Source organism: Peromyscus maniculatus, chromosome 5 (assembly GCF_049852395.1).
Source record: "Peromyscus maniculatus bairdii isolate BWxNUB_F1_BW_parent chromosome 5, HU_Pman_BW_mat_3.1, whole genome shotgun sequence".
NCBI classification, from domain to species: domain Eukaryota; kingdom Metazoa; phylum Chordata; class Mammalia; order Rodentia; family Cricetidae; genus Peromyscus; species Peromyscus maniculatus.
The window spans coordinates 129,888,091-129,913,982 of NC_134856.1; the positions used below are offsets into that span (position 1 = coordinate 129,888,091).

At 44.3% G+C, this 25,892-nt stretch overlaps 1 protein-coding gene across 5 annotated transcripts in view; it reads right to left on the bottom strand.

Moving 5' to 3' along the window:
* Positions 1-8,813: 8,813 nt before the first annotated feature.
* Positions 8,814-25,892, bottom strand: part of Ptpdc1 (protein tyrosine phosphatase domain containing 1) — a 67,598-nt gene continuing 50,519 nt past the window's right edge. The window contains exons 3-11 of one of the 5 annotated variants that reach the window (XM_076573273.1): positions 25,291-25,354; positions 24,687-24,858; positions 22,589-22,669; positions 22,265-22,383; positions 21,023-21,160; positions 18,163-19,409; positions 14,600-14,785; positions 12,466-12,576; positions 8,814-10,795 (exon numbers count right to left, since the gene is read on the bottom strand). In XM_076573273.1, the coding sequence (XP_076429388.1) occupies positions 10,676-10,795; positions 12,466-12,576; positions 14,600-14,785; positions 18,163-19,409; positions 21,023-21,160; positions 22,265-22,383; positions 22,589-22,669; positions 24,687-24,858; positions 25,291-25,354 (2,238 nt within the window). In that variant the 3' untranslated portion in view covers positions 8,814-10,675. Of the gene's footprint in view, positions 10,796-12,465; positions 12,577-14,599; positions 14,786-15,763; positions 17,957-18,162; positions 19,410-21,022; positions 21,161-22,264; positions 22,384-22,588; positions 22,670-24,686; positions 24,859-25,290; positions 25,607-25,892 lie in introns of those variants that run through there. The other 4 variants (XM_015985901.3, XM_006992295.4, XM_042278429.2 and 1 more) reach the window with 4 other exon arrangements.

The following is a 25,892-nucleotide window of genomic DNA, read 5'->3' on the forward strand; positions in this document are numbered from 1 at the left end:
TGGAAGGTTAGGCATGGTGGTGCCTCTGAATTCATGATGCTTAGGTGGTTTCAGGTCACCCTGGGCTATAGAGAGAGACACTCTCTAAAACCCAGAAAAACGAAGAGAAAACAAGGCGGTAAGAGAGATGAGGGAGAGGAAGAAGGAAGATGGGAGACAACTGATTTTTATATATTTCTTCCTCTCTGCTGAACTCAGTTCTTTTATTTATTTATTTATTTTCATTTGTGGAAACTAGATTCTTTTCCCATAAACTATATCTTGATTAATTTCCCCTCCTCCTCCTCCTCCTCCTCCTCCTCCTCCTCCTCCTCCTCCTCCTCCTCCCAGTCCCTCTCCTCTGCCCCCCTCCCCTCTGGATCCACTCCTTTTCTGTCTCTCATTAGAAGAGGCTTTGAGGAAATAATAACCAAACATGACAAAATGTAGTAAATAAAAATATATGTAAATAAATACCTATAAAATATAATAAGTTATTTTATAACAAAAACCACTGAAGCTGGACAAGGCAACCCCAAACCCATTTCTTAGTTATGTTTTGTTTTGTAGATCTTATCAAATTTTCGTGCGTGCGTGCGTGCGTGCGTGTGTGTGTGTGTGTGTGTGTGTGTGTGTGTGTGTGTTTACACCAGAGGCCAACATCAGGTGTCTTCATCCTTCATGCTCCACCTTATGTTTTTGAGGCAGGGTCCCTCACTGGATGCAGACAAATTCAGTGAGAGAAGCAAATGCTTTCTCTTTCCAAGCCCTTCCCTCCTCCTTTCTGCTCAGTCGCACTAGGTGGAATCTCCAACACAGCGTCTACTTGGTGTGGAGAGAGTGACATTCATGGTTTGTTCCGGGTCCTGTGGAAATGGCATGCAGTCTGTGAGGCACGCTATGTGAGACAGCGTTTCTGTAGATGTCCTCAGTGGGTTAAAAGGCTTTTTTCTAATTCAGGTTCACGGAGTTCAAGCTGAGAATGGCTGCTGGGTCTGCCTGGCACTTCTCCTGCATCTCTGGAGATGAGGCACCACTTCCTCCCTCTTCATCATCAATTAATCCCCCAAAGGACGGTCCCCGGGATTCTGCCTGTACACCTCTCCCTCCGAGATTCCCTGAGAACTCTCTCGAGGCAGTAAGCTGTGGCATTTGGATGTTTGTGGCCTTTCCTTGAATGAGGAGCAGGGTTTGAAATAGCACTTCTGGTAGTGTTGGTGTATGTAGTGTATACGCACATGTACCTGTATGTGCTTACGCATATGTGTGTGGGTGCTCGATGTGCATGTGTGTTTGCACATGTGTAGGTGTGTGTACATGCATGGGAGCATGTCTATGCACCTGTGTGCACATGTGATTATTTCCAGGAGGTACATCTGGTCTCCATTACTCTGTTTTGATTGGAAGAGGTTATAGATAGCTTTAAGTTTTACAAAATATGTGATAATGCTGCCTTTAAAAAGGTGTTATTTTATGTTATGTATATGAGTGTTTTGCTTGCATGTATGTCTGTGCACTTTGTGTGTGCCTGGTGTCCACAGAGTCCTGAAGACAGTACTAGCTAGAGTCCCTGGAACTGGAGTTATGAACAGTTAGGAATTGTTGTGAACTTCTATGTGAGTGCTGGGAATTAAATCCATGCCCTCTGGAAAAGCTCTAACCTCTGAGCCCTCTCACCAGCCCACATACGCCCTTTAAAGCTTTATATTATGAAACATTTCACACGCACACAAGTATCTCCATATCACCTTAATTGAAAAATAGTTCATCTATGGTCATTTTTGTTCCATCTGTAATTCTTCTCACTTGCTGATGGGCAGATCTTAAAGGGACACTTTAAAAAAATGATCACTAAGTACATGTATATGTGTGTGTCTGTGGACGAGCTTGTACACATGGGTTCAAGCCTACAGAGGCCAGAGGAAGATGCCAGATTGCCCTGGAGCTGTGGTTACAGGAAGTTATGAGCTGCCCCCTGAATTCAAGTCCCCTGCCAAGAACCACTCACCCATCTCTGTAGCACAAATTGTTAAACGGTCTTATTAATAAAAACAAACCCGGAGCCAGGTATTGGGGTGAACGCTGGAAGATCAGAGAAGCAGAACAAGCCACAGCCATCTCACTTTGCCAATTCCTCAGCTGATCCTGTTTCCTCAGACTGGAAGCCTCTGAGTCCTCATCCAAATGGATCTCAGCTGAACTGCTTCTTGAAAACCTGAAAGCTTAATCTGCCTAGTTTCTGGTTTTCACACCTTATATACCTTTCTGCTTTCTGCCATCACTTCCTGAGATTAAAGGCGTGTGTCATGATGCCTGGCTGTTTCCAGTGTGGCCTTGAACTCACAGAGATACAGACAGATATCCGTCTTTGGAATGCTAGGATTAAAGGCATGTGTGCCACCATTTTCTGGCCTCTATATCTAGTGGCTGTTCTGTTCTGACCCCAGATAAGTTTATTAGGGTGCACAATATTTTGGGGAACACAATATCACCACACATCTCTCCAGACCACAAGGACACTTTTTAACTTACTAGATAATTTCTTTGAATTGAAGGCATTGGTTAGGATGAAAGACCCTAACCCTTCAGGCTTACACCCCCCAAGCTCCAGGAAAATGAGGAACTAAAAATCTAGTTCCAAGGGCAAGCTGACTCAACCATTACTCAATCACCCCTGCCACAATGTAACAATGTAAAGAGATTTCTATTAAGAGATGCGCTCAACTGTGACTGGGATAGTTGCAAGTGTTCCAGGAAGGACCACTGTGACCTTTGTGTAAACTTCACTCCCGCCCTGATACCCCCTTGAGGTTTCGGGAAGAATGTGCATGCGGACGTGACTGTACCCACTCTGTGATCAGGCCATGATCTTGTGAAATTAGCCTCTAGACATAAATCAATTGAAACGAAATTGTATGGGAATTGTAATCTTATGGCTTTTGTGGGTTTTTCCTTTAAAAATATCCATGTGGCTGCAGTGGGCGCAACTCTTGCTCTCAGGGCAAGAGTAGCCCGACTGTACAGAGGCATCAATAAACCTCTTGCTGTTTGCATCAACTGGACCGGGTTCTTTGGGCACCCACCCGAGAAGGTAGTATCCTGGGTCTGGGGTCTATCAAGGAGTGGTGGCATCTGCCAGCAATGCCAGCTCTTGGGCAATGGAGGCAGGAGGATCAGGAGTTCAAGGTCATCCTCAGCTAGAAAATGAGTTTGAAGTGAGCCTGGGTTATGTTGAGACTCTATTTTAAAAACAAACAAACAAAAAACAAACTAAAAAATCCACAGCAAAAAAAAACTCAATGGAGTACTATTTTTTGAGAGAGAGAGAGAGAGAGAGAGAGAGAGAGAGAGAGAGAGAGAGAAAGAGAAGGTCTCACTCTGTAGTACAAGCTGGCCTTGAACTTATAGAGATCCACCTGCTTCCGCCTCTCAATTGCTGGGATTACAGACACGTGCCACCCTGTCTAGTTAAAATTTAAGACATTTGACATTTGTAAAGAAATAAGGTGGGAGGCAGGAGATGAGAGGAGAGGAGGATCTGTGGTTGGTATGTAAAATGATTAGAAAATTTCTTAATAATAAAAGGAAAAAAGAAAAAAGAAATAACTAAGATTGGGAGTAGTGACATGAGGATCTCTGTGAGTTCAAGGCCAACCTGGTCTACATAGCAAGCTCCAGGCCAGCCAGGACTACATAATGAGACATTGTCTCAAAAAAAAAAAAAACAAAAAAACAAAAAAAAAAAAAAAACCAAAAAACAAAAAACAAAAAAAAGGAAATAACTCAGTTGGTATTTCTAAAATATATAAATTTTGAGCCTGGAGAGATGGCTCAGTAGTTAAGAGCATTTCCTGCCCTTTCAGAGGACCTGGGTTTGGTTCCCAGCAACCACATCAGATGGCTCATCACCATCCAGCTCCAGAGGATCTGACACATTCTTCTGGCCTCCATAGGCACCTGCATATATGCAGTGGATATACACATTCTGAGGTATATAGACATACATATAAAAACTTGAAACTGTATATGAATTTGGGCCTGTGAGAAGGCTCAGCAGGTAGAAGTACCTGGTACGAAGTCCGATGGCCTGAATTTGATCCTCACTTCCCACATGGTGGAAAGGATGACTCCTGCAAGTTGTCACCTGACCTTCACGTGACCATGCCCCACCCCCTTACTAAAGATAATTAAAAATATATGCATTTAAAAAAATCTCAATGCTTCCCTGCATCTCCAGATCTACTGTGGACATTGCCATCAACATTTTATGATAGTTTATTCACATCAGGATCAAAACCAGGTCCACACAGGTTCTTTTCAATCCACAGATTCCTCTCCCATTTTCTCTTGTGATTTGTTCACTGAAGGAAATAGGTCCTTGGTCCTGTAGTTTCCCATTGCATGGATATCTACATATTGTCTCCAATACAATTTCCGTGACTCAGATATAGTATCTTCAGGAATTCATAATGTCCTTTTTGCATATGTATAGAATTTGTGCATGGGTGTGTGCACGTATGGAAGGGCTTGAGGTTATATTGGACCACCCCACCTTACATATTGAGGCAGGGGCTCTTCCCAAACCCAGAACTTTGTTTTGAGTAGCCACACTAGCCTGTTTGCTCTGGGGAACCTCCTGTCTCCATCTCCCAAAGAGCTAGGATTACAGGAGCCCCACCCCCACCCCCCCACCCCCCGACTCGAACACCCAAACCTAACAAGATGCTGACTTCCAGCACTAGGACACCTTCAGCAAATTGATGGCTAACAGGTTTTGTTTTCCTTGTAAATATTGGTCTTTTTGTCTGGTTGTCCAAAAATTTCCCTTTTCTCTTTAAAATCTGATAACTTTTCTAGACTATTACTCACTGTTAGTCAAATAGATTGATTTTTCTTATTTAAGTGGACTGATTTACAGTATATCTACAGTTTTAAGTCTTACTTCACAATTATGAATTTTTTTTAAAGTTAATGTATGTATGGTGTGTGTGTGTGTGTGTGTGTGTGTGTGTGTGTGTAGGCATGTGCATGCCATGGTGTGCATACACATGACCATCAGAGGACAGTATCTGGTGTTGTTCTATAGTCACTGTCCACCTTTTGTCTGACGGTCTCTTCCTGGCTTGGGAGTCACTAAGCGGGCTGGCTATGGAGATGCAGGGACCTGCCCACCCCTGCCTCCCCAGCACTAGGAGTAAAAGCACACGCCACCATGCCCAGCCTCAGGTCCTTGTGCGTGCACATCAAGCACGAAACGGAGCTGTCTCCCAAGCCCCAGATCTAGGACTTCAGACTCCTTCAAGCTATCTGTAAGGCTAACTTTGCCCTTTTCAATGCTCATGAATGTACCATGGAACTTTCCAGATGCAGCGTGACATGTGACACTATCACAGATTGCAGGAAAAGGCAGCTAGCTATGAGAATCCAGCTGTCTTTTCTTAAATAAGATACTTGGAAATTTTGTAAGTAATTCTGCTGTCAGCATTCCATCGCTGGGGAAAAATATCTGACAGGATCACTGTAAAGGAAGAAAGCTTTATGGACCCAAAGGTTGACAGTGCAGAGGTTTCCCTCTGTGGGGGCTCGGCCCCATTAGCTGGGTGTGTGGTAGCACAGTGCCCTGGTGGGAGTGGTGAAGGGGGGTCTGTTCGCCTTGTGAGCAGGATGTAGAGACCGAGGAAGTGGAGGCCGTCTAGAGTCCCAGTTATCGCTTCCAGAGCTATGGCCCCAATGCCCTAACTTCTTTCCACCAAGTCGCACCTCCTAAAAGTTCTCCACACCCCCAACAGTGCCACCACTAGGGAGGATGCTTGCAACGATGGCATCTCCACAACCATAGCCAGTGAGGGTGAGAAGTGGATGAGTGAGAGGCTGGAGGTGAACCTGAGCAGCAGTCTGGGGACTGAGGCATCCGGTTCCTTTCAAGCACTTAGGGCTAGGGACACAGTGCCTCGGGAGATCTCCGAAACCCTCCAGGACATCTTCCCTGGGTTTTGGTGAATGGTGCCAGGCTTCCTCTGGCCATACTGAGCTTCTTGTTAAGGGTGCCTGGCTTGAAGCTCTGTGTTCTGCTTCCCTCCTTCTCTCTTCTAAATTCTGTTTAGAAAAATCTCTCCCCTTGCTTTACTAAAAGCAGCTAAGAGAAGCCAGGCAGAATCTGGAACACTTTGGGGCTTGGAGATTTCTATGACAGAAGAAACCTGCTGAAAATACTAGTCTGTCAGCCTTTAGTTCTGACTCCTAGAAACTTTTTCTTTTTGTTGTTTTGTTTTTTGGTTTTTCGAGACAGAGTTTCTCTGTAGTTTTGGTGCCTGTTTTGGATCTCGCTCTGTAGACCAGGCTGGCCTCAAACTCACAGAGATCTGCATGGCTCTGCCTCCGGAGTGCTGGGATTAAAGGTGCACTGACTGGCTCTTTAGAAACTTTTAGAACAGACATGATGCTAAACGCTTTGCCACTTTGTAACAAGGATGGCCTTTCCCCTCATTTCCTTTAAAATGCTCCTTTACACCTGTGGCCCCTCCACATCAATCGGAGATCAAAAGCCTGTTGTTTTTTTTTATGTTGTTTTGTTTTTAATTTTTCTTTCTCTGTTTGAGGAAGTGTCTCTCAAGTGAATCCAGAGCTGCAGATACAGCTAGTTTGGCTAGCTAGCTTGGGTGGGTCCTGTCTCTACCCTCTGAGCACTGGAAACACAGGAGGACCTGCATGCCCACCTGAATTTATATGGGATTAGGGGACTTGAACTCTGGCCCTCGGGCTTATATGGCAAGTGCTTTAACCACTGGGTATTTCCCAGCCCCTGTCTTAAGAAGAACGTGAGAAAAATTCACAAGAAATCAAAGGGTAGAGGGCAGGAGAGATGGCTCAGCACTTAAGAATCTATACTGCAGCTTGGGAGATGGCTCTGTGGTTAAAAGCACTGACTGCTCTCTTCCAGAGGTCCTGAGTTCAATTCCCAGCAACCACATGGTGGCTCACAACCACCTGTATTGAGACCAGATGCCCTCTTCTGGCCTGCAGGGACACATGCAGGCAGAACACTGTATACATAATAAATAAATAAATAAATCTTTAAAAAAAAAAAAAAAGAATGTATACTGCTCTTATAGAGGACCTGTGTTTGGATTTCAGCACCCATGTAGTTAGTGGTTCACAACCTCCCGTAACTCCAATTCCAGGGGATCTGATGACTCTTCTTGCCTCTGCAGGTATTGAACTCATGTTCGCGCACGCACACACACACACACACACACACACACACACACACACACACACAACACACAAAATCTTGTATTAAAAAAAAATGTTAGGGGCACTTGCCTAGCATGTACACAGGCCTGGGCGAGCACAGTGCACATGGGGGCACAGTGCTCCATGCACTTGGGAGGTGTGGAGGGGAACTCCTGGGAAGAAGCTGTGTCTGCAGAGACTGACTGGACTACAGCGCTGTGGAGACTGGAAAGCTGCGTGTCCAGGGGTTAACGACTTTATCTTGGGCTAAGTTCTGGCCCTCGAGAACAGTCATTCCTTGTCCCACCTCTGCTGGAACTTAAATCTTGTAACTAACAGATAAAAGCCTTTTAGAAAACTATTAACTTAGCAGACCATGAGCTTGCACCAACCCAGAAGCTAAAGATGTCATCAGATAGCATCTTAGATCTATAGAAAATCTCCCCCATCTTGCTGAACCTGACTCTCTGAGGTACCCACCAATGTACTTTCAACTTGCCTTGATTTGTGAATTTCTTTGTTCTTTAAAATGATAAAACTTCATGCAACTGCTTCCACGCTGGGTCACAGAATTTGGAGTTCCATGTTAGTGACTCATGAACTGCCACTGAGACCTCTCCTCAGCCCTTCTCCCTCTCCTGAAGCCAGACCACAGGGGAGGCACGGCACACCTTCAGGCCCGTCTGTGTCTCCTCGCCTCTAAGGATCTCAGCATTTCTGGACAGACAGTTCACTGCAAACTGGCACAGATCCTAGAAACTTCAGCATCTGCCCTCTAGACTCCTATGCGTGCCTGTAACAACACGGCACATGCACATAAAACTGGGGAGCTGGTTGAAGACCTGACTAAGTAAATCAGCATAGAATTTGAGTTATGCAAAAAAACAAAACCAATTCTGCAGCAGGAACAGTAATTCTTCCCAGAGGGCAGTTAGCGAGTCTTAGAAGTAAGGGGGCCTGACAGAAAGGCCCTGCGTTCCTCTCTGGGTGAGGTCTGCTGGATGGAGACCACCAGCTAGTGCTGGCTCAGCCTTTTCCAGGCATGTGCTGTTGCCTCTGAAGTTAGGGAAAACAACGGGCACTCTCTCCTGGAATCTGGTGCCTGGGGGGCTCTGGGGTCAATGACTGGTGTCCTGAGGGTGCTCCAGACTGGGAAGGTCCACTGCAGGGTGGGCAGGGGTCCCAGTGGGGAGTCTGCCTGGCTTGTGTCTTCATCAAATGAACACCCTATGCTTTTCAGGGTGCTCAGAGGAGTGAGGCAGCGCCTGGCCACACACGTGAGGAGTTCTCAGTATGGCGTGCTCTCCGCTGCTTCTTCTTCAGCAGAGTTTGCACCCTTAAATCTTCTCCAACGTGTGAAAATTTCATCCTTTTGGCTAGAAAGAACTCGTTCGTCATTTAGATAAGGAAGGCTGGAATCTTGTCTGAGTGGATTTTTTTAACCATTTCTCTCAGAACCCACTCTCCAACCTGGTCACTCCAACTGAAGGTGAGCATGGCTAGCTAACTCAGCTACTCAATCAGTCAGGAGCCATGGCTTGCCAATACTCCGGCGTGTACACAGTGCCCAGGAACTTATGGTGAAGAAGCACACGTCCGGGTCAGTGGTTGTTCTTTTGACCTTTATTCAAATAAACACAATACCTGTACAGAGCCTGACTGTGTCTTCTCAGGCTGGTGTATTTGGATTTTCTGACATGCAGAGGCGTGGTCGCATGACTGTTCTAGAACTTAACCCAGTGCTCCAGCTGCACGGGTGCAGCTGGCTTTGAGCATGAGGGTGGCGAAGTTCCATGGCATCACCGCCCATTCGAGGCTGACAGAGATGAAGACAAACATTCTCTTTGAACGTCAGATTTCAGAACGTACCACAGGAGATAGAATGCAACCATTTCCTGCTGCTAGGCTAGGCACTTAAAAAGACATTTCCACACTGGGTAAGCCAGTTCATTAACAACTATTATATTTCATTTCCTAAGAAGAACATTCCGGGTGAAGAAAACTGTACTTAGCCTTTGCCATCAGAGTTGGTGAGACCAATGATTAAAATAGTTTTTGATATAATTCAGAAATGCATGAATTAGAGAAATTTCTGTTGTTCTAATTCAGTCTTGCTTCTTTCCAAAATTCCAAGAAGCTAAGAGTTACTTTAGTTTGAATTGGTCTGGTTGTCACCTCTATCAAGACACTCCTCTTTATGGCATGGGTTCTGCTGCTTCTATATATTAATTTAATGTAAATAAAGTAAGGCTTCAATTGCGGATTAATAGTTTAATCTAAAGGAACAAGTTTGAGCAGTCAACTGTTCTCATTTGAAGCTAGTTAAGGTGAATGCAACCTGGGGTCAAATTCAATTTAAAAATTACAGTCCTCAAAGGAAAACAGCAGCTAGTTTCAGGCCGAGGCAAGTGGGTTTGTGGAGGGTGGGGCACGGACAGCAGTGCCGGGCTCCTGGGGCAGACAGTGGCTGGCTTGACTTGCTCCAGCTCTGAGCTGCCTATGTAGAATGGCCACAGTGCCCCCAGAGAGCAGGGCTAGCGAGGAGCCTTCTCTCAGCACTGGGGTCCCTTCTGCACAATCCCCATGAGGACAAAGGCCAGTTCTGCTGCTTAGCAACTAACTGCCCACACTGGCCACTTCTGATCCCATTTCTCCGTAAAGAAGTGAACTGGCTCAGAAACAGCTCGGGGAAGTGGAATAAGGCCTCTGGGTTGAGGGCTCTCCTTCCTCGGACAGCCAAGAGAGAGGTTGTCTGGAAGCCTGACAAAGAGCAAGGCTACTTTCTACAAGTACAAAACCCCAACCTCTCCAGTCAGTCTATTAAAGTAAACTGAATCATTGGATCATTGAAAAATAATATACTTTGAAAGCCTTTGCCACATCTGTAAAAAAAGAAAAGAAAACCAAAAAGCTTCAAAGGTTTTAAAAATCCTTTAAAATGTATTAATAGCCTTCTTAGTAACAAATATAAAACAGTTTAAGACACTTGGTGACTTTCTTAGGTCATATTTCTGAAGGAGGGGGATACATATATGTCTTGTGGGTGGATACACAGTAAGATTTTGCTATTAAAGTTGTCTATTTAGTAGAAACTCCAGGAAGAGTTCTGTTAAGAAAATAACTGTTTTGGAAGGAAGAGTTGTGTTTTTTTCCTCCAAAACGTCAAAAAGAGTAAGGGCACAAATATATCAAACATAAAATATCAACACAACTATATTAATTCAATAAATAAATAAAGTGGCACCAACTTCATGGCAAGTTGTCAAGACACAGCTCAAGGATATTTTAAAATAAATAACTACTCAAGAAAGGAACCATTATTCTCAGCACAAGAGACACAGCATTGACAATGGAGTGTGGCAAGGAAGGGCAGTGCCAGCATGCCACGGCCACATGGGAACAGAAGTGTCACCCTTAGGTGGGATGGACCCTCAGGACAGATCCTTGTCCAGAGAGGAAAGCTTCAGGAGAGGCCAGGCCTAGGGCTGTCCTTTGCCATTTTTCTCTTTTCTTCCAATGTGTGCTTAAATATTTTCTTCAGGGTGTTGTAAACTATTGGTCCATTTTCAGAATCAAAATTAACCTGGTGACAAAGAAAATTCCTATTTAAGACACTGTAGCAAAAATTTTTAGCAAGTTTCTGTTTGTAAAGGAAAGAAGGATTTGGAGTCGGGGGTGGGGGGTGGCACATGCCTTTAATCCCAGCACTCAGGAGGCAGAGGCAGGTGGATCTCTGTGAGTTCAAGGCCAGCCTGGTCTACAGAGCAAGATCCAGGACAGGTACCAAAACTACACAGAGAAACCCTGTCTCAGGGGGGAAAACGGATTAGGAAAAAACTACAACAAAGATTTATATAGAAATACATAGAGTCACAAAACACACATGATGGGTTTCATACATTGGAACTGAAAGACTACGTTAGAGCTACCAATCACATCAATATCAAACCTTAGAGTGAAACTCGAGACTTTAGTGCCAAGAGTTGACTACAATCCACACAGCTGGCCAGCAAGGAAGGCAGCTGTGAGCATGAAGCTCAGAGTCACTGATGTTCAAGGGAAGTCTCCTTTCCAAAGGAAGCAGAGCAGCTGGTGTGTGGTGTCCAGAAGCCCCAGGGCCACTCTGGACTGCAGTCGGAAGACCTCAACAGTCTGGCTTCCCACCTTCTCTGTGGATCGCCATCCATCTTTTATGTAATGTCTGTGGTGGTGGTTCTCAACCTTCCTAACACTGAGACCCTTTAATATAGTTCCTCACGTTGTGGTTACCCCAACAATATTATTTATTAATATTATTTGCTACTTCATAACTGTAATTTCGCCACTGTTAGGAATCAAAATGTAAATATCTAATATGTGACCCTCAGAGGGATCATGACCCACAGACTGAGAACCACTGGTCCATGGGCTTCAATTTCCTCATGTGAAAATATAAACCCAATAATACCCACTGCCTTAACATTTCTTGGAGTTTAAATGGAATCTGGCACCTGCAAGTGTTTTGTACACATTAAAAACTTCAGTGAGATTGAGGGTCCCCTCTCTGCTGGAAGGCACTGTACACACTTGGGGCCTTCGCCATGCCTGTCATTTTCTGCTGAGGAGTGAGGACGACGGGGTGGGGACTAGAGCAGCCCTGCACTGTCCCCAGAGTGAGGTGTGTCCTACTGAAAAAGAACGATGATCTTGGTGCAGCTTCTTGCTGCCACAAATTGCTCCTTTTTAGACAAATTCTGACAAGGGAAAGGCTGCTTCCTTCATCAGCAGATGAGGGATCTGGGATGCTGCTCTATTTGGTTGTGAGGGTCTTGGTAGTGGCTCTCACAAGGCTCAGGGTCAGAAATAAACACCTGCATTTCTCCTGGAAGCATGTGCTTCATGTTTTTGTGGGTGCTGACCTGACAACTGTGGATGCTTACCTCTGCTTAAATGATTCTTTTTGAAATCCAAGGTGGATCTGTCTGGACAAGCAAATAGCCCTGCCTCCTAGGAGGGACAAGACTTAAAGCACTTGCTGAATACTCAGCTGCTTCTCTCTTTGCCTAAATAAAAGCTTTGTTCCCACACTACCCTTCAACAACCAGACAATTCAGCTTTTTCCTGACACCACTGTTAGGACACGCCCCAACTTCTTCTTAAAACACATGGGCACTAAGGGGAAACAGCGGAAAGTTTTACCTGAGAAGAGAAGGGACCCCTGGACCTGTGACTTACAGAGATGGTGTGACTGGTGTGGAGGACACAGGGACTCACCTTGGTGAAAGCTTTAATGGCATGGGAAAGGCAAGCTTCCTCCACCTCCACAGGAAGTGTTTGCAGGCTCACTATGCAATGCAGCACACAGAGGATGGTCTGGTACTGCCCCTGTTTTGTTTTTTTCCAGAAATAAAAAGAAATTAATTTTAAAGTACCTCAAAAAATCAACTCAAATAATTACAGAGGGAGCTGCTGGCTCTGACTTAGTCTCGAGCACTCGGTCAAGAATCTACTGGAGCAGATGAATATGGTATAGGAACTGCTCAGATGCGTCGGACAGAGCTGGCTGTTCTGTCGCCAGGTCTGATCAGGTACTCCTGAAGATTGGTTCTAAACCACATGCTTCTTCTGCAGTGCACGGAATGGACTTTATTTCCTACCATTTCTGGATATAATCACTCCAGCTTGATCAGCTGATGCTGTAGTGGAGTGTACAGCTTACTTGGGCACCAAGCAGCCAGTACTGTGTGGCCAGCTCACTGCAGATACTACCTGGGAAGGTGGGCAGATGAAGCCCCCAGTAGCAACCTGGATGTAAGGATGTATGTGGTGATATTTTATTTGCATGTTAATAAATACAGTTTGCCTGGAGATCAGAGTCATAGCCAGCCATAGACAGAAGTCAGACGGTGGCACACACCCTTAGTTTGATCACATGGCAGGCAGAGTCTCTGTGTGTTCAAGGACACAGCCAAGCGTGGTGACACACACCTTTAATCCCAGTGTCTATAGAGACCTGGAGGTCTCTATAGACAGGCAGTGAAAAGGAAGTGAGGTGGCTGGGTTAAGAGCCAATGAGAACAGCCAGGCAAAAAAGGCATAGGCTAGACAGGAAGAGGCTCTCTTGGGAAGCTATGGTGATATGGTGAGCTAAGGTTAGTTGGCGGCTATTGCTCTGATCTTGACAGCTTGCACCCTTGTATTTGGCTCTGTGTTTCTTATTTAATAAGACTGTTTAGAAATTTGTCTACAATTGGCGCCCAATGTGGGGCACAAACCCACAACCCTGAGATTAAGAGTCCCATGCTCTACTGAGCTATATAGACATATGCACACATATGTGTGCTTGTGATACATACATTCCCTTTAAAAAAATTCCAATGAGTATATATTCCAGTCTGCATCATAGTCACTGAGATGCTCATCCATTTATGAAAAAAATCATACCAGTTGGTTTTTTTGGGACAGAATCTCACTATGTAGACTGTCCTCAAACTCAGAGAAATGTGACTCCCTAGTGCTGGGATTAAAGGTGTGCACTACCACACCTGACAAAACACCATATTTTTAAGCCAAAATGAAATCCAAAATTTAATGATATTTACTATGTTAAGGTGTATATTGAAAGATTAAAAATGAAAGGTTGAAAGGATTTAATGACTCTCCCAGCATTCACATTGGAGAAATGATTCCTAAAGTATAATCACTTCGGTCTCCCAGGCTATGGATATCTTCCTTTTAGGGGTGGGCATTAGACCTAGGTCCTTGTACACAATATGCAATGACCTACCACAGAGCTACTTCCCCAGCTTGGTTTTGAGACTGTCTTGCTGCATATAAGATAACCTTGAATCCAGTATGTAGTCAAGGATGGCTTCAAATTTGTAAAACTACTTCTACCTCCTGAGTGCTGGGGTTACAAGTATTCACTGCCATTTCTATATGCTTATGTTGTGCATCAATTTCTCTGTAACTACAATGCTGCAGATCAAACCCAGGGCTTTGTACACACTAGGCTAGTCCTCTACCACCAAGCTACATCTCCAGCCCCAATTTCTCTTATCTTAGAAAAACTACTAAACTGGGGGACTGGAGTGATGGCTTAGTGGTTAGGAACATGTGCTGCTCTTGCAGAGGACCTGAGTTCAGTTCCCAGAACCCACACCAGGTGGTTCCCAAGGGCCTAGAACTTCAGCTCCAAGGGTATCGAATGCCCTCTTGTGTCTTCTTTGAGCATTGCACTCACATATACAAACACACGGAGACCACAGACACAAAATTAGGGGAAAAAGAAAAGAAAACCCACTAAAATAGACCTAAATACAATTTTCATTCCTCTTTTTTGCACATGTGTGAAACTTACATTGAGGGCCTAAATTAAACTCATTAGCTGGTCCAATAGCTACTTTACCTTCTCTAGTAAAAATAGGGCTTCACCAGCATCTGCTTGCCTGTCCACCAACATGTCCACATCCTCTTTGGTGATTACAGGCTCTTTCAGCTGCTCCACCCAAGACCACATCAAACTGCACAAGATGAAAGGGTCTCTCTCACCACAGATTCTTTCCCAGGCTCCCTCTCGGGAATTTAATTCTTTCTGCAAAGGAAGAGGGAGAGAGAGATGGACACGGGGAGAGGCAAGTGTATAGACCTAACTGGAGGATTCACAAGCGGCTGAAGAGTGAAGGCTGGGCTCTGAGGTGCAATCTGGACCATCCTCAAGGCCTGCACCTCTAGCTAGGGATGCCCAGCTAACACAGGAGCTTCTCGAAACTTCGTCTCATCCCTGCCACACACAGTGCAGGCTAACTACCAGGAGAAGGGCCACCGAAGCCAGCAGCCCTGTCTCTGAGTGAGGCCACAGATGGAGTTCAAGAGGCAGTCTTCTTTCTCAGACATCTGGTAAACAAAACAGAAATTTGGACTGCAAATGAGGTAAAATGGTAGATTAGAAATAGGGGACCATTTATAAGTTAATTTGGGGGTCTCAGCTAAACCTTTTAAACACACACACACACAGAGACAGAGAGACAGAGACAGAGAGACGGAGACAGACAGACAGACAGACAGACAGACAGAGACAGAGACAGAGAAAACTGCATGAGAGTTGGTAAATGTGGTGTGTGTTTTTCTAAAGTGCCTTTTAGAACCCTACTGATGACCCCTATAGATGAAGTACCAAGCCTGGCACCCTGTGATCTGGGACGGTGAAAACAAGTGGGAAACCTTGTGAACACTCCCAAATATCTGCAGACAGTTTAAGCACGAGCTTTCATTACTTCATTTATTTGTGTGTATTCATGTATGTGCCCATGTGCATGCATGTGCATGCCACCAGCATGTGTGTGTGGAGATGAGAAGACGACTTTGTGGAGCTGGTTTTCTCCTTCTATTATGTGAGTCCAGGAACCAGAACTCGGGCTTGGAGGGCCCATTTCTAATGACTCAGACTACTACCAGCCTCACACGAGAATTTAAGACTTCACCTCACAAAGATGAGTTAAGAAATTTCTGACAGGGATCAAATTTATGCTTTGGTAAATCAAATAAAACTTCTCAATGATACAAAACACAGTAGTTGTTAATATCCATTTATTTGCTCAGTAAATACTTGTAGCCTGTACCACAAAGTGGTTAGAAAAGTAACACAGGACTTAGTTCAGACTTTCACAGCACCCCACAGGGAGGCTCCTCACAGATAAACTCTGAGATGGAAACAGTAACCTGTGCATAGCTCAAAGCTAGAAAATGGCAGGGAGGTGTTCCACTGGCTTGCCTTACTGCCTGGGCCATGGGTTTCTCTTTATCACATAAATAAGCCCACACTTGGAGTTGTCTGTATTTCTACCTATCTGACATATTGTATACAGAAAAGGATAGCTTTTTATTGAATCTCATGGATCTATGAGGAGATAAACTGGGCAGAACAAAAACTGAGTGAAGTGAGTACTGTACCGTGATGCTTGACAAAGCTTCCCAGTGAGGCAGGCATGTGAGGAGAGCCTGTCTACACACTGCCACATGAACCATGGCCTCGAGTAAGCCACTTGACTTCTGGAGTCCTTAGTCCTCGCCTATGATACTGATTCATAAAAGTCACAGAGAGTCTATAAACAGTCCACTGTGTCTGGGGTGCTGAGAAAGGTACAAGGCATGCTCACCAACGGCCTAGCGCAGACATACGCAGCATCACACTATTTTCCCAGAGTACACCTGGCTTTTTTACTTACTCAAAGTCCTGAGATAAATCTAAGAAGGTAGAAGTTTCGTGGCTCCAGAAAATGCTTTTATACGTGCTACATGTAGAGACAGCCTGTCTCCAACCAAATGCGCATGTTTTTGTTGTTTGAGGCAGGGTCTCTATGTAGCCCTGCATGTCCTGGAACTATGTAGACCAGACTGGCACAGATTTGACTACTCCTGCCTCGAGTGCTTTGATTAAAGGTCTAGCTGACAGAGCTGGCCCAAACCTGCTTCTTCTCAGCTCATATGGGCACTTGGCTGAGGGACACGCAGGGCTCACCTGGGAGCGGCACCATGGCATTCTTAACCAAAGATCCCCTTACTTGTTAGCTCTCAACATACAATAATGCATGAGAAATATTGGCTGAGTGAATGAGAGACTTTTTTCAGTTTATAGAGGGGAATAAAGAAAATTTATCTGGAAGGAAAATAATGTTTGAGTTTTTATTAGGTTAGATACTCTTTTATTCAGTTCTCTCCTCTGTTGTACACTGTAAGTTGGTAAGAGCTCCTAACATCATTTCCTACCTCTGAAGATGTCCTAGCTTTTACAAGTTTTAGCTTCTTGGTTTTATAAATGGTGGCATATGGAAGAAAAGCAACTACTTTAATAGCATGACCTGAAGAGATGGCTCTCAGCTAACAGTATATACTTCCAAAGGACCTGAGTTCAGTTCCCAGCACTCACACCAGCTGTCTTAACAAATGCCTGCAATCTCAGCTCTGGGGATACCAGACACTCTCGTCTGATCTGAGGGCACCTACATGCCACTGTACATACCCCACCCTCCCACAAATACACATAATTATAATATAAAATAAAACCTTTCAAGTAATCCACAGAAGAGTATGGCTACCAATTCAGGATTTCTCTGAGTCAAAAAGCCCAAGACAGTCCCAGGCTGGGCCAGTTCCCCGTTTCTGCTGAGTTTCTAGGGGCCCATCTTTTCTCTAGACAGGTGCTCATCCCAGGTAGGAAAGTGCAGCCAAAGACTGTTGTCCTACTAGGAGGGAAACACCAAATAGGGAGTTCAATGTAAAACTTCACATTCTAAGTAAGAGCCAAGAAGTGGGTTTCGGAGTCCTCCTCTCAGATATGACAGATGCACACGGGTCATTTTCATTTGCCATCTCTAAGTCTGAAGTGACCCTACTGGAATGGGGCCATCAAGTCTGTGAGAGAGCAGGCCCAAGAAGGGAGGCCTGACTCACCCCTTGTACCAACAAGCTTTGGGAAGTAAATTTGTTTTCTTTCTATCACTAGGCCAGTGGTTCCCAAACTGTGGTTCCCTGTTCCAGGCCCTCAGTTAGAAAAACACCGCAGGCCAGTTCCTAACACCATCTGCTGTGGATGTGGCTGCCCCGAGAAGAGCGCTACCAACACAAACATCATGTGTGGAGCAAGCATCACACGAGGTGTGTTCTTGAACACAGAAATCTAGCTGCAGCTACACAACACCCTGGGTCGTTTCCACACCAGGTTCACACCACACTTGGGAAACTTCAAGTTCCTCTCTTCCCATTTCTGTAACAAAGAGTTTGGAAAAACATGTTACATATTTTTGGTCTAATGAAACCATTTCTATGCACACGCGTGCGTGCGTGCGTGCGTGCGTGCCTGCGTGTGTGTATGTGTGTGTGTGCTTGTGTGTGTTGTGTAATATATATATATATCCTCTCTATAAATATATATAAGTACATATATATATATATTAAATGGAATGCACATACCTGCCACATTTCCACTTTCCTTTTCACTTCCTCCTTTTCCACAAACTCATTTAAATTTGCAAGGGCTTTGGCTGCCAGTATTCGCCTAGCTTCGGCACTCAGTTCAGACTGCAAACCAGCATATGGCATGGCTTCCGACAGGTGTGTGCTGTCTTGGGTTTCCTGTCCTTGTGGGAGCTGTGCCTTAGGATTGGAGCCACAGTCTAGAGGGCTGCAGGGAGTCCTCCCTTCCTCCTGAACAGAGCCTGGAACCCAACCACCAGGAGCGTGACACTGGCAGTGGGTGACTTGCTCTGGATCCATATGGATACTTGCAAAGTTGGGGGGCATTGGTTCCCCAGAATTGTGTGAACAAGAAGTGCCCACAGAGAAGGTTCTGCTCCGCTGTACTTCCTTTGGGATGTCCTTCCTACAGAAAAGTGGTGATCCATCATCCTTGAGTCCTTCTAAGCCCCCATATTTTGGTTGCGTCCAGAAGGAAAATGTGCTGTGAACCAAGGCTTCCTTATTTAGGCCTAGCTCTGGAGTTGGTGGCATATAACAATGGCTGGTGTGCTTCTGATGCTGGAGGCTGTGGTCCAGCAAGTCCTGGGCAGGCACTGTCCAAGGTGTCTCCCCTTGCTCCAGGATAGCTTTGGCCCTCTTTAAGTCTGAGTCACTGTAGCTGAGCTGCCTTTTCAGATGTGTCAGGGGCTGAAGATTGTCAGCATTCCTCCTCTTCCAGAGGGGGTCAAAGTCACGCTCATTAGAAAGGATCCCATCCTGATTCTCAAACTCGGCCACCACTGCAGTGGGGTTAAACGGGTCGGGTGCGTCACTGTTCTGCCTCAGTAACTCTTGGTCCAGCTGCATCGTAACCATCTCAGACACAGTCTTTTCGATCTCAGCAGAGAGTTCAGGTCCTTCCAACGTGCTCTTCGTTACTACTGGCCTGTTCTCAGCCAAGTCAAGCAGCAGCTTGCAAACGAGGTGGATGATCTTTGGCACATATTTCAGAAGTCGTGCCTCATAACCATGAAGCAGATGCCGCTGGCGAATCAGGTACTGGGCTAAGGTAACAGCATGTGCTTTGGGATCGCAGCAAGAAAAAATATTACGGAGTGGAGCCAGGAACTGAGTGAATTCCCGTACACAGAGCAGCTGCCCTCTGGTTTGTATGGAATTGGGGCGTTTCGCCCGCACAAATATAATTGCTTGGTCAGCAGTCATTCTTGTTGCAAAAACTAAATAACATGCTATTAGAACACCTACACAGTAAAGAAGATTAATATGAGAAAAGACTCGTTCATGTATCAGTCTTTGATGATTTAAGACTTGAATACTGTTAAGAAATCATATAAACACAAACACATTTGAAGGATAGTAATAATGACACCTGCCAGTTTTCTGTTGCTGTTTTTTTAATACAGAATCTCATGTAACCTAACCTGCCCTGGAACTCTGTATACAGACAAGAATGACATTGAACTCTTGATCCTCTGGCCTCCACTTTCCAAGTGCTAGTATTACAAGTGTGCAGTACAGGCTGGTTTTATATAGTACTGGATATCAAACCCAGGACCTCGTGTATGCTAGGCAAGCATTCTACCACCCCTCAAGCATTTATTACTGCAAAGACTTTTATAGGTCTTTGTGGCAGTTCCTTCCGGTGACTGAGTCAGCTTTGCACCCCAGATGAGCTAGCACACAGCTGGCAGATGAAGGGGGGCTGAGGTGGAGTCAGTACGGCTGGCAGGTTAGGGGGTGCTGAAGTGAGGAGGGCTGAAGAAGTGAGCTGAAGGCCTGGTCTAGCCTCCTCCTGCCTAACTCTGGCATGGAAGGAAGCCAAACCCTGCTTCTGTGTTCTGGGTAAACTGCTCTTGATGTTTCCATCTAATCTACCACCCACTCTGCCCTTCGCACTTCCTGCTCCGTCATCTCTGCCATCCACTGCCAGAACATTCTTGCTGAGCCCTCCCCCATACTGGCAAAGTTTTGCTTTGGGATTATTACATTCATAGAGTCTACTTCTCTGCCTGACAATTCTTCTAAACTATGCCTACACTAATCTGTGTTTTTTTTTCCAGACCACGATGTAACTCTGTTACATAAGCAAATGCTATTAAGGATGTCAGCTGCAATAGTATGATGACTTTTTTTTCACTAGTTATTGGTAAGAATTCATAATCAATTAATTATAATACAATAGTCAACAAATCTTAATGTAAAAGGCAAATCAAAGATACCCACACAATTCCAAAATTTGTGAACATCTAGTTATGAAATCAGAACCTCTAAGAACTACATGCCTCCAGTTTGCAGCGAATACAATATAGCCTTTTTCATGGGGACATAGATCTTTAGTATAAGGAGAAGTATCTGCAGAGATATAACGTATGCAATGTCCAGCCGAGCAGTTATGGTGCACACCTTTAATCCCAGCACTTGGAAGGCAAAGGCAGGCGGATCTCTGTGAGTTCAAGGCCAGCCTGGTCTACAAAGCTAGTTCTAGGACAGCTAAGGCTATACAAAGAAACCCTGTCCTGAAAAATAAAACAAAACAAAAAAGGAAAGAAAAAAGAAAAACAGTATTTAAAAAAATACTATTTATCAACATGAGATGCTCCATTTAAATAAGCTGATCATTTAAATAGTTTTAGAAACATGTTTAAACACAATGAGTTTTCAGCTCTAAATTATTCAGAAATACTCTTATCAGTACATGGTTATTATACAGTTTTAGGACGCGTCAAATATCTTTTATTTCTTTAATTCCAAAGCTCTGTTATGATTCTAAAAACTATTTCTCTTTAGACTTAGGAAATCTCATTCCTACATATTTAACTATGCCCACACTACAATATGACTTCCTAAAGGTTACCTGTCCGCCCAAGGCCTGCATGGCAGTGGACAGCCACCTTCCCCTCCTGTAAGGCAAATGTCATCACCTTTACCATGTCTAAGATGGCAGTGAGGGATGCCACACCATAATCCTTCCATCCGAAGTTGTAGAAATAAACTAGACAGTGAAAGAGAAAAAGAAAACCAAAATTAATATGCATAAAACCCTGCAAGGACAGTTGAAGAAAATGAGTTACAAGGCACGAGATTCCACTGACTAGGCAGGTTACAATAGTAGGCCTTTTTATTTGTTTTTTTTATTTCTGGAGACAGGGTCTCACAGTGTAGCCCTGGCTCGCCTGAAGCTTGATATGCAAACTGGGATGGTCTTGAACTCACAGAAATCTGCCTGCCTCTGCTTCCTGAGTGCTGAGATTGTGTGCCACCATGCCCATATAACAGCATTTTTATATTTCTAGTAAGTTTAACTTAACATTTCTTACAAGCACATTCTTTATCGCCTAATACATTTTCTGTTGAAGTGCAGATGGAAAGAATTATAACAGAATAGAATTAAAAATTAAGGTGGAGGTAAGTAATGTGTATTCTTGTTTAAGAATAGAAATTCTCTAAAAGACTAATAAATGGCTAAATAGTTTTATATAGATATGTAGATATAGATAAATAGATATAGATGAGTTCTCTACTTAAGTGTGACTAGAAAAAAAAAAAAAAGCTAGACATAAGCCTCTTGAGAACATGTTCCCAGAACACATGCTCGTCTTGCTCAGCCTGGTTGGAATAACTCCGCTGAGTGGTCTCTTCTCCAAAGCTCCTGTGATGAGCTCTGGGCTGGCCACGAGGACATAGGCTTGTGGGGACAAAAATTATTCAACTTCCAATCCTCACTGGAATGTCTAAGCTATGGGGTCTCAGACAAGCTGATAACTCTCTAAGTTTAAGCTGAGTTGCACAATCGTGTTAAAGAGAAAATGAGGCCGTCATGTCTGACATGGTACAGGCGCTAACTGAAAAAAGCCTTTTTACTGCAGGGTCTCCTCCCAGCCCCTCCTAGAGGAAAAAGAAACCCTGTACTCACAATAGCAACATCAAAGAAAGGCAGCATCATTTTAAGTGAAATTAGAAGCCCCACTACTACGCAGATTCTATTGATAAGTAAATAAGTATTACCTCTTTAACCTAAGAGCCTGGAAGACAAAAGTGTCTAAGTATTATCCTTGATAATTCAGTGTGGGATAATGCAGGGTGGGAAGGAACTTACTGCCAGCCTCCATGAATGCTTCAGGAAGATACGTGAAACCACTTTCTTGTTCCAGAGAGTTCCCACAGCTGGCATGCTCACCAGGGCGCTGCAGGTTGATGATTGTTTTTATGCCATGACTTAACAGAAAAAGAGCAATCAGTTATAAGGACCTGGAGTCATGAGAAACAGGATTTTAGCATTAGTAAGACATTATTAAAGTCAGCTCTTTACTCCCTGTTTTTTTTTTCTTTTAAGTGAAGTCCTTTTCACTTGATGCCATAATCAGTTAAAGAAAAGCATGTTGAGTGTGTTCACTACCACTGTGAATGCTGCAGTACTTACCCAAGGAACTGCTCGATGATCTGATACTTCTCCAGCAGCTCAGAGGATGGACGAGCCATGGCCAGGATACTGTCAGTGACCCTGAAGATGGATATAGGACTGCTGAGATACACAAAACTCAGAGCATTCTACCTGATAGGATCAGCAACTTTATCATTTCAACAACTTCTATATTCTTTCATAATTCTGCCTCATAATTAGAACTCTGAGAAACCTTGTAGCTCCTTGAATCCCCAGGAAAAAATTTCAAGACCTAAGTTATTTATGGATTCTGACAAAACATCTGCAAGGACTCTAAAGAGATTCCAGTGGACATAAAGGGGACCTTCACCTTGTGACAAAGTGGCCAGTCAACTAAACAGAGGACAACTGGGAGGCTGGCATTGGACACCCGTTATCCGAGGTGTGAAATGGGGTAATAATGCCAGACATACATAGGACTGGGGTGAGAATTCACTATGATGTGGATGTACAAATATAGCAAAAATCCTAGCCTGTGGCTATAAATACTGAGGTGCTGCAATTAAGCAAAGAAAGAAGGTGGGGGTTTAGAGTCAGTTGGGCCTGACTTCAAATGCTGTTTTGTTTTTCTGCTTTCTATCTATGAGGCAAATGAACTCATCTCTCTGGACTACCAAGAAAATGGCATTAACAACTCACAGTGTTTTATGAAAATTGGTGATAATTTGAAAGCACCTAGTAGCAAAGTGCCTTGTCCTACAATTAAATGTTTATGAATGAATCTATGAACAGAACAGAGTGAGTCAATGAACAGTTGGCCATAAAGAGCCTGCCACTCGTTAGACTTCCAGCTTTACTCTGTCCAAGTTTGTCATCGGGAAGACGGTAAAAGGTATGGAAGGCAGTCTACTGCAAGGTGTGACTCACAGGAGTCTCAGAGGAGCAGCAAAGCCATCAAGCTGGCAGGCAAGCATCTAAAGACAGCATCCCCCTCAGGAGCAAGGGTAGGCAGAACAGGGGCTCCGAGAGACTTGAGATGGGATCTGACATAAGAGCAGCAGAGCTGGGAAGGGCTCGCACGGCTGGCTGACAACTAGGCAAAGTGTCCGTGTGAGCTATGCCACACTGGACGTCTGCTTGTCTGACCGACTCTGACTCAGGAGCGTTGGTTTCCTCATGCCATTAGTGTCACTAGGCTTGCCTATGACTCATACCGACCACTAACGACAGTGGGCCTCAGACTGTGTCACTGCAGGGATACCGGAAACGCAGCACAAGAGTAGAGACAGCAAGTCAAAGAAGTGGTCAGGAAACATCCGATTTTAAAATGGATTCTTCCTGCATAAAATAATTCACGAGGAAAGCCCTTTTAAACAGTAAATTCTAAGTGTGTTCCAAATAGGATTTTGTTTTTTGAGACAGGGTCTCACTGTGTAGCCCTGGCTGTCCTGGAACTCACAATGTAAACCAGGCTGGCCTTGAGCTCACAGAGATCTACATGCCTCTGTTCCCTGTGTCCTGGGATTAAAGGCAGGCACCACTATGCCCAGCTCAAATACGATTACCAGTATTTTGAGACCACAAATACATACCTGACTAGCTCACTACTATAATAAAGGCAGTATGACTTAAGAGTAGAATCAATTGTGCTTAAACACAGAAGCAATGCCAGCATCTCACGGTTGCCTGCTCGACTGGCAGCCAGCACCAGTTATGCCAAGAGACTAGAGTCTATTTCACAGTAACAGACAAATGATGTGAATGCTGAACTAACTGCACAGATCTGAGGACTACACATGGACCATGTAATTTTCCCAAACATATAGCTGAACAATTTTACTATTTTCATCAATTTCTGAAATTTAAGAACTACCTAATTACCCACTAACTTAAGATACTTCATGCATATCATTTCACTTAATGTAAAGGCTTTGAGCTTAATTATTTCCATTTTGCAAATGAGAAACTAAGGTTGAGTAGGTAGTATCCCACAGACGGCCTCCTGGCAAACCCAGGGGTGGTTGCAAGGTCCCCTGAATTCAAGGCCCATGTCTCCTTTACACTGCCTGCCTGCTGGCTCCCAGCATTCCTGCTTCCTTCACCTACAGAGCTGTGCTAGACCCAGAGCCATACTTACCAGGATGAGTAAACGCCCTTGATGGCTTGCTCCTGATCACTCCAGCGGGCTGGGTTCTCATACTTACAGGCTCTCCCACCACACGCCATGGAACATGCCATGTGCCCAGGGATAACATGCCGTAAACGTTCTCCCACCTTTGTGTACTTTGGCGTTGGGCGTTCCGAAGTTTCTAGAACATATACAAGGAAAGTAAGGTTCAAGATTCTATCCTCCCAATAGAATGTTACATGGGAAACAGTTTCATTTTTCCTCAGGATTATAGATGTGAGCCAGTGTAAGTGCCTTCATCTAATATTACAAAAGCTTTCACATGCAACAATTTCTACATATTATATTGGTAATGAGAAGAAAATGCAAAAGCTCATCTTTTTCAAGAGGATGAATTTTGTCCAAAACTATACTTTTAACAACAACAAAAATGCCATAAATTATTCCATCATTTTATCTCCTCTTCCATACCCATTAGGTCTCAGCATGCGCAGAGTAAAAAGCATGAACAGAATTAACTGTCAACGTTCTAAAAGTACAGACACAACTGCAGGTTTTTCCCATTCCTAAAGCTTAGATACAAAGGGTAGCAAATTATAAGAAAGAGTTTTACTTTTTCTCTCGGGAAAAGTTGGATTCCCCTCCGGACGGCTTACAGAAGACACAGCCACCATCACCTGGAGAGAAGATGAGGACAGCAGCTTGGTGGCAGAGCCAGAGCCACGGCGGGCTTGCTGCAGCCTCAGGACCGGGTCAGAAGTGGAGTGGCGGCGGCCCTGCAGAAAGGCGCTGAGGAAGTGCACAGCCGAAGGCCTCCGGGAAGGGTCCTGCACCTGCATGGCGCTGGCTGGGGCAGGCAAGAGCTGGAGGAGGCAGAAGCCAGCTCTGGCTTGCTCACTGAGGAGCTACACTGAGACACAGGCATCGTTCTGTATGATCTAAGAGCTTTTCAGGATAGGCTGACTCGTTTCCATAGTGACCAACAAAGAAACTACTGATTCCCACTTAGATGTGAACAGGCAAAAATCCTACACGAATAGATTGTGTTTTGGACAAATTGTTCAAATACAGAGAAGAATAATATGCATTTAAAGTAAACTGTTCTTACATTGAGATTATTTTGTTTTTTAAATACACTTAAAGATCTAAGTCCTCAAAGAATAACTTCCAAAATACTGTAATGAGTTTTAAAATGTTTCTTGTTTTTTGTTGTTG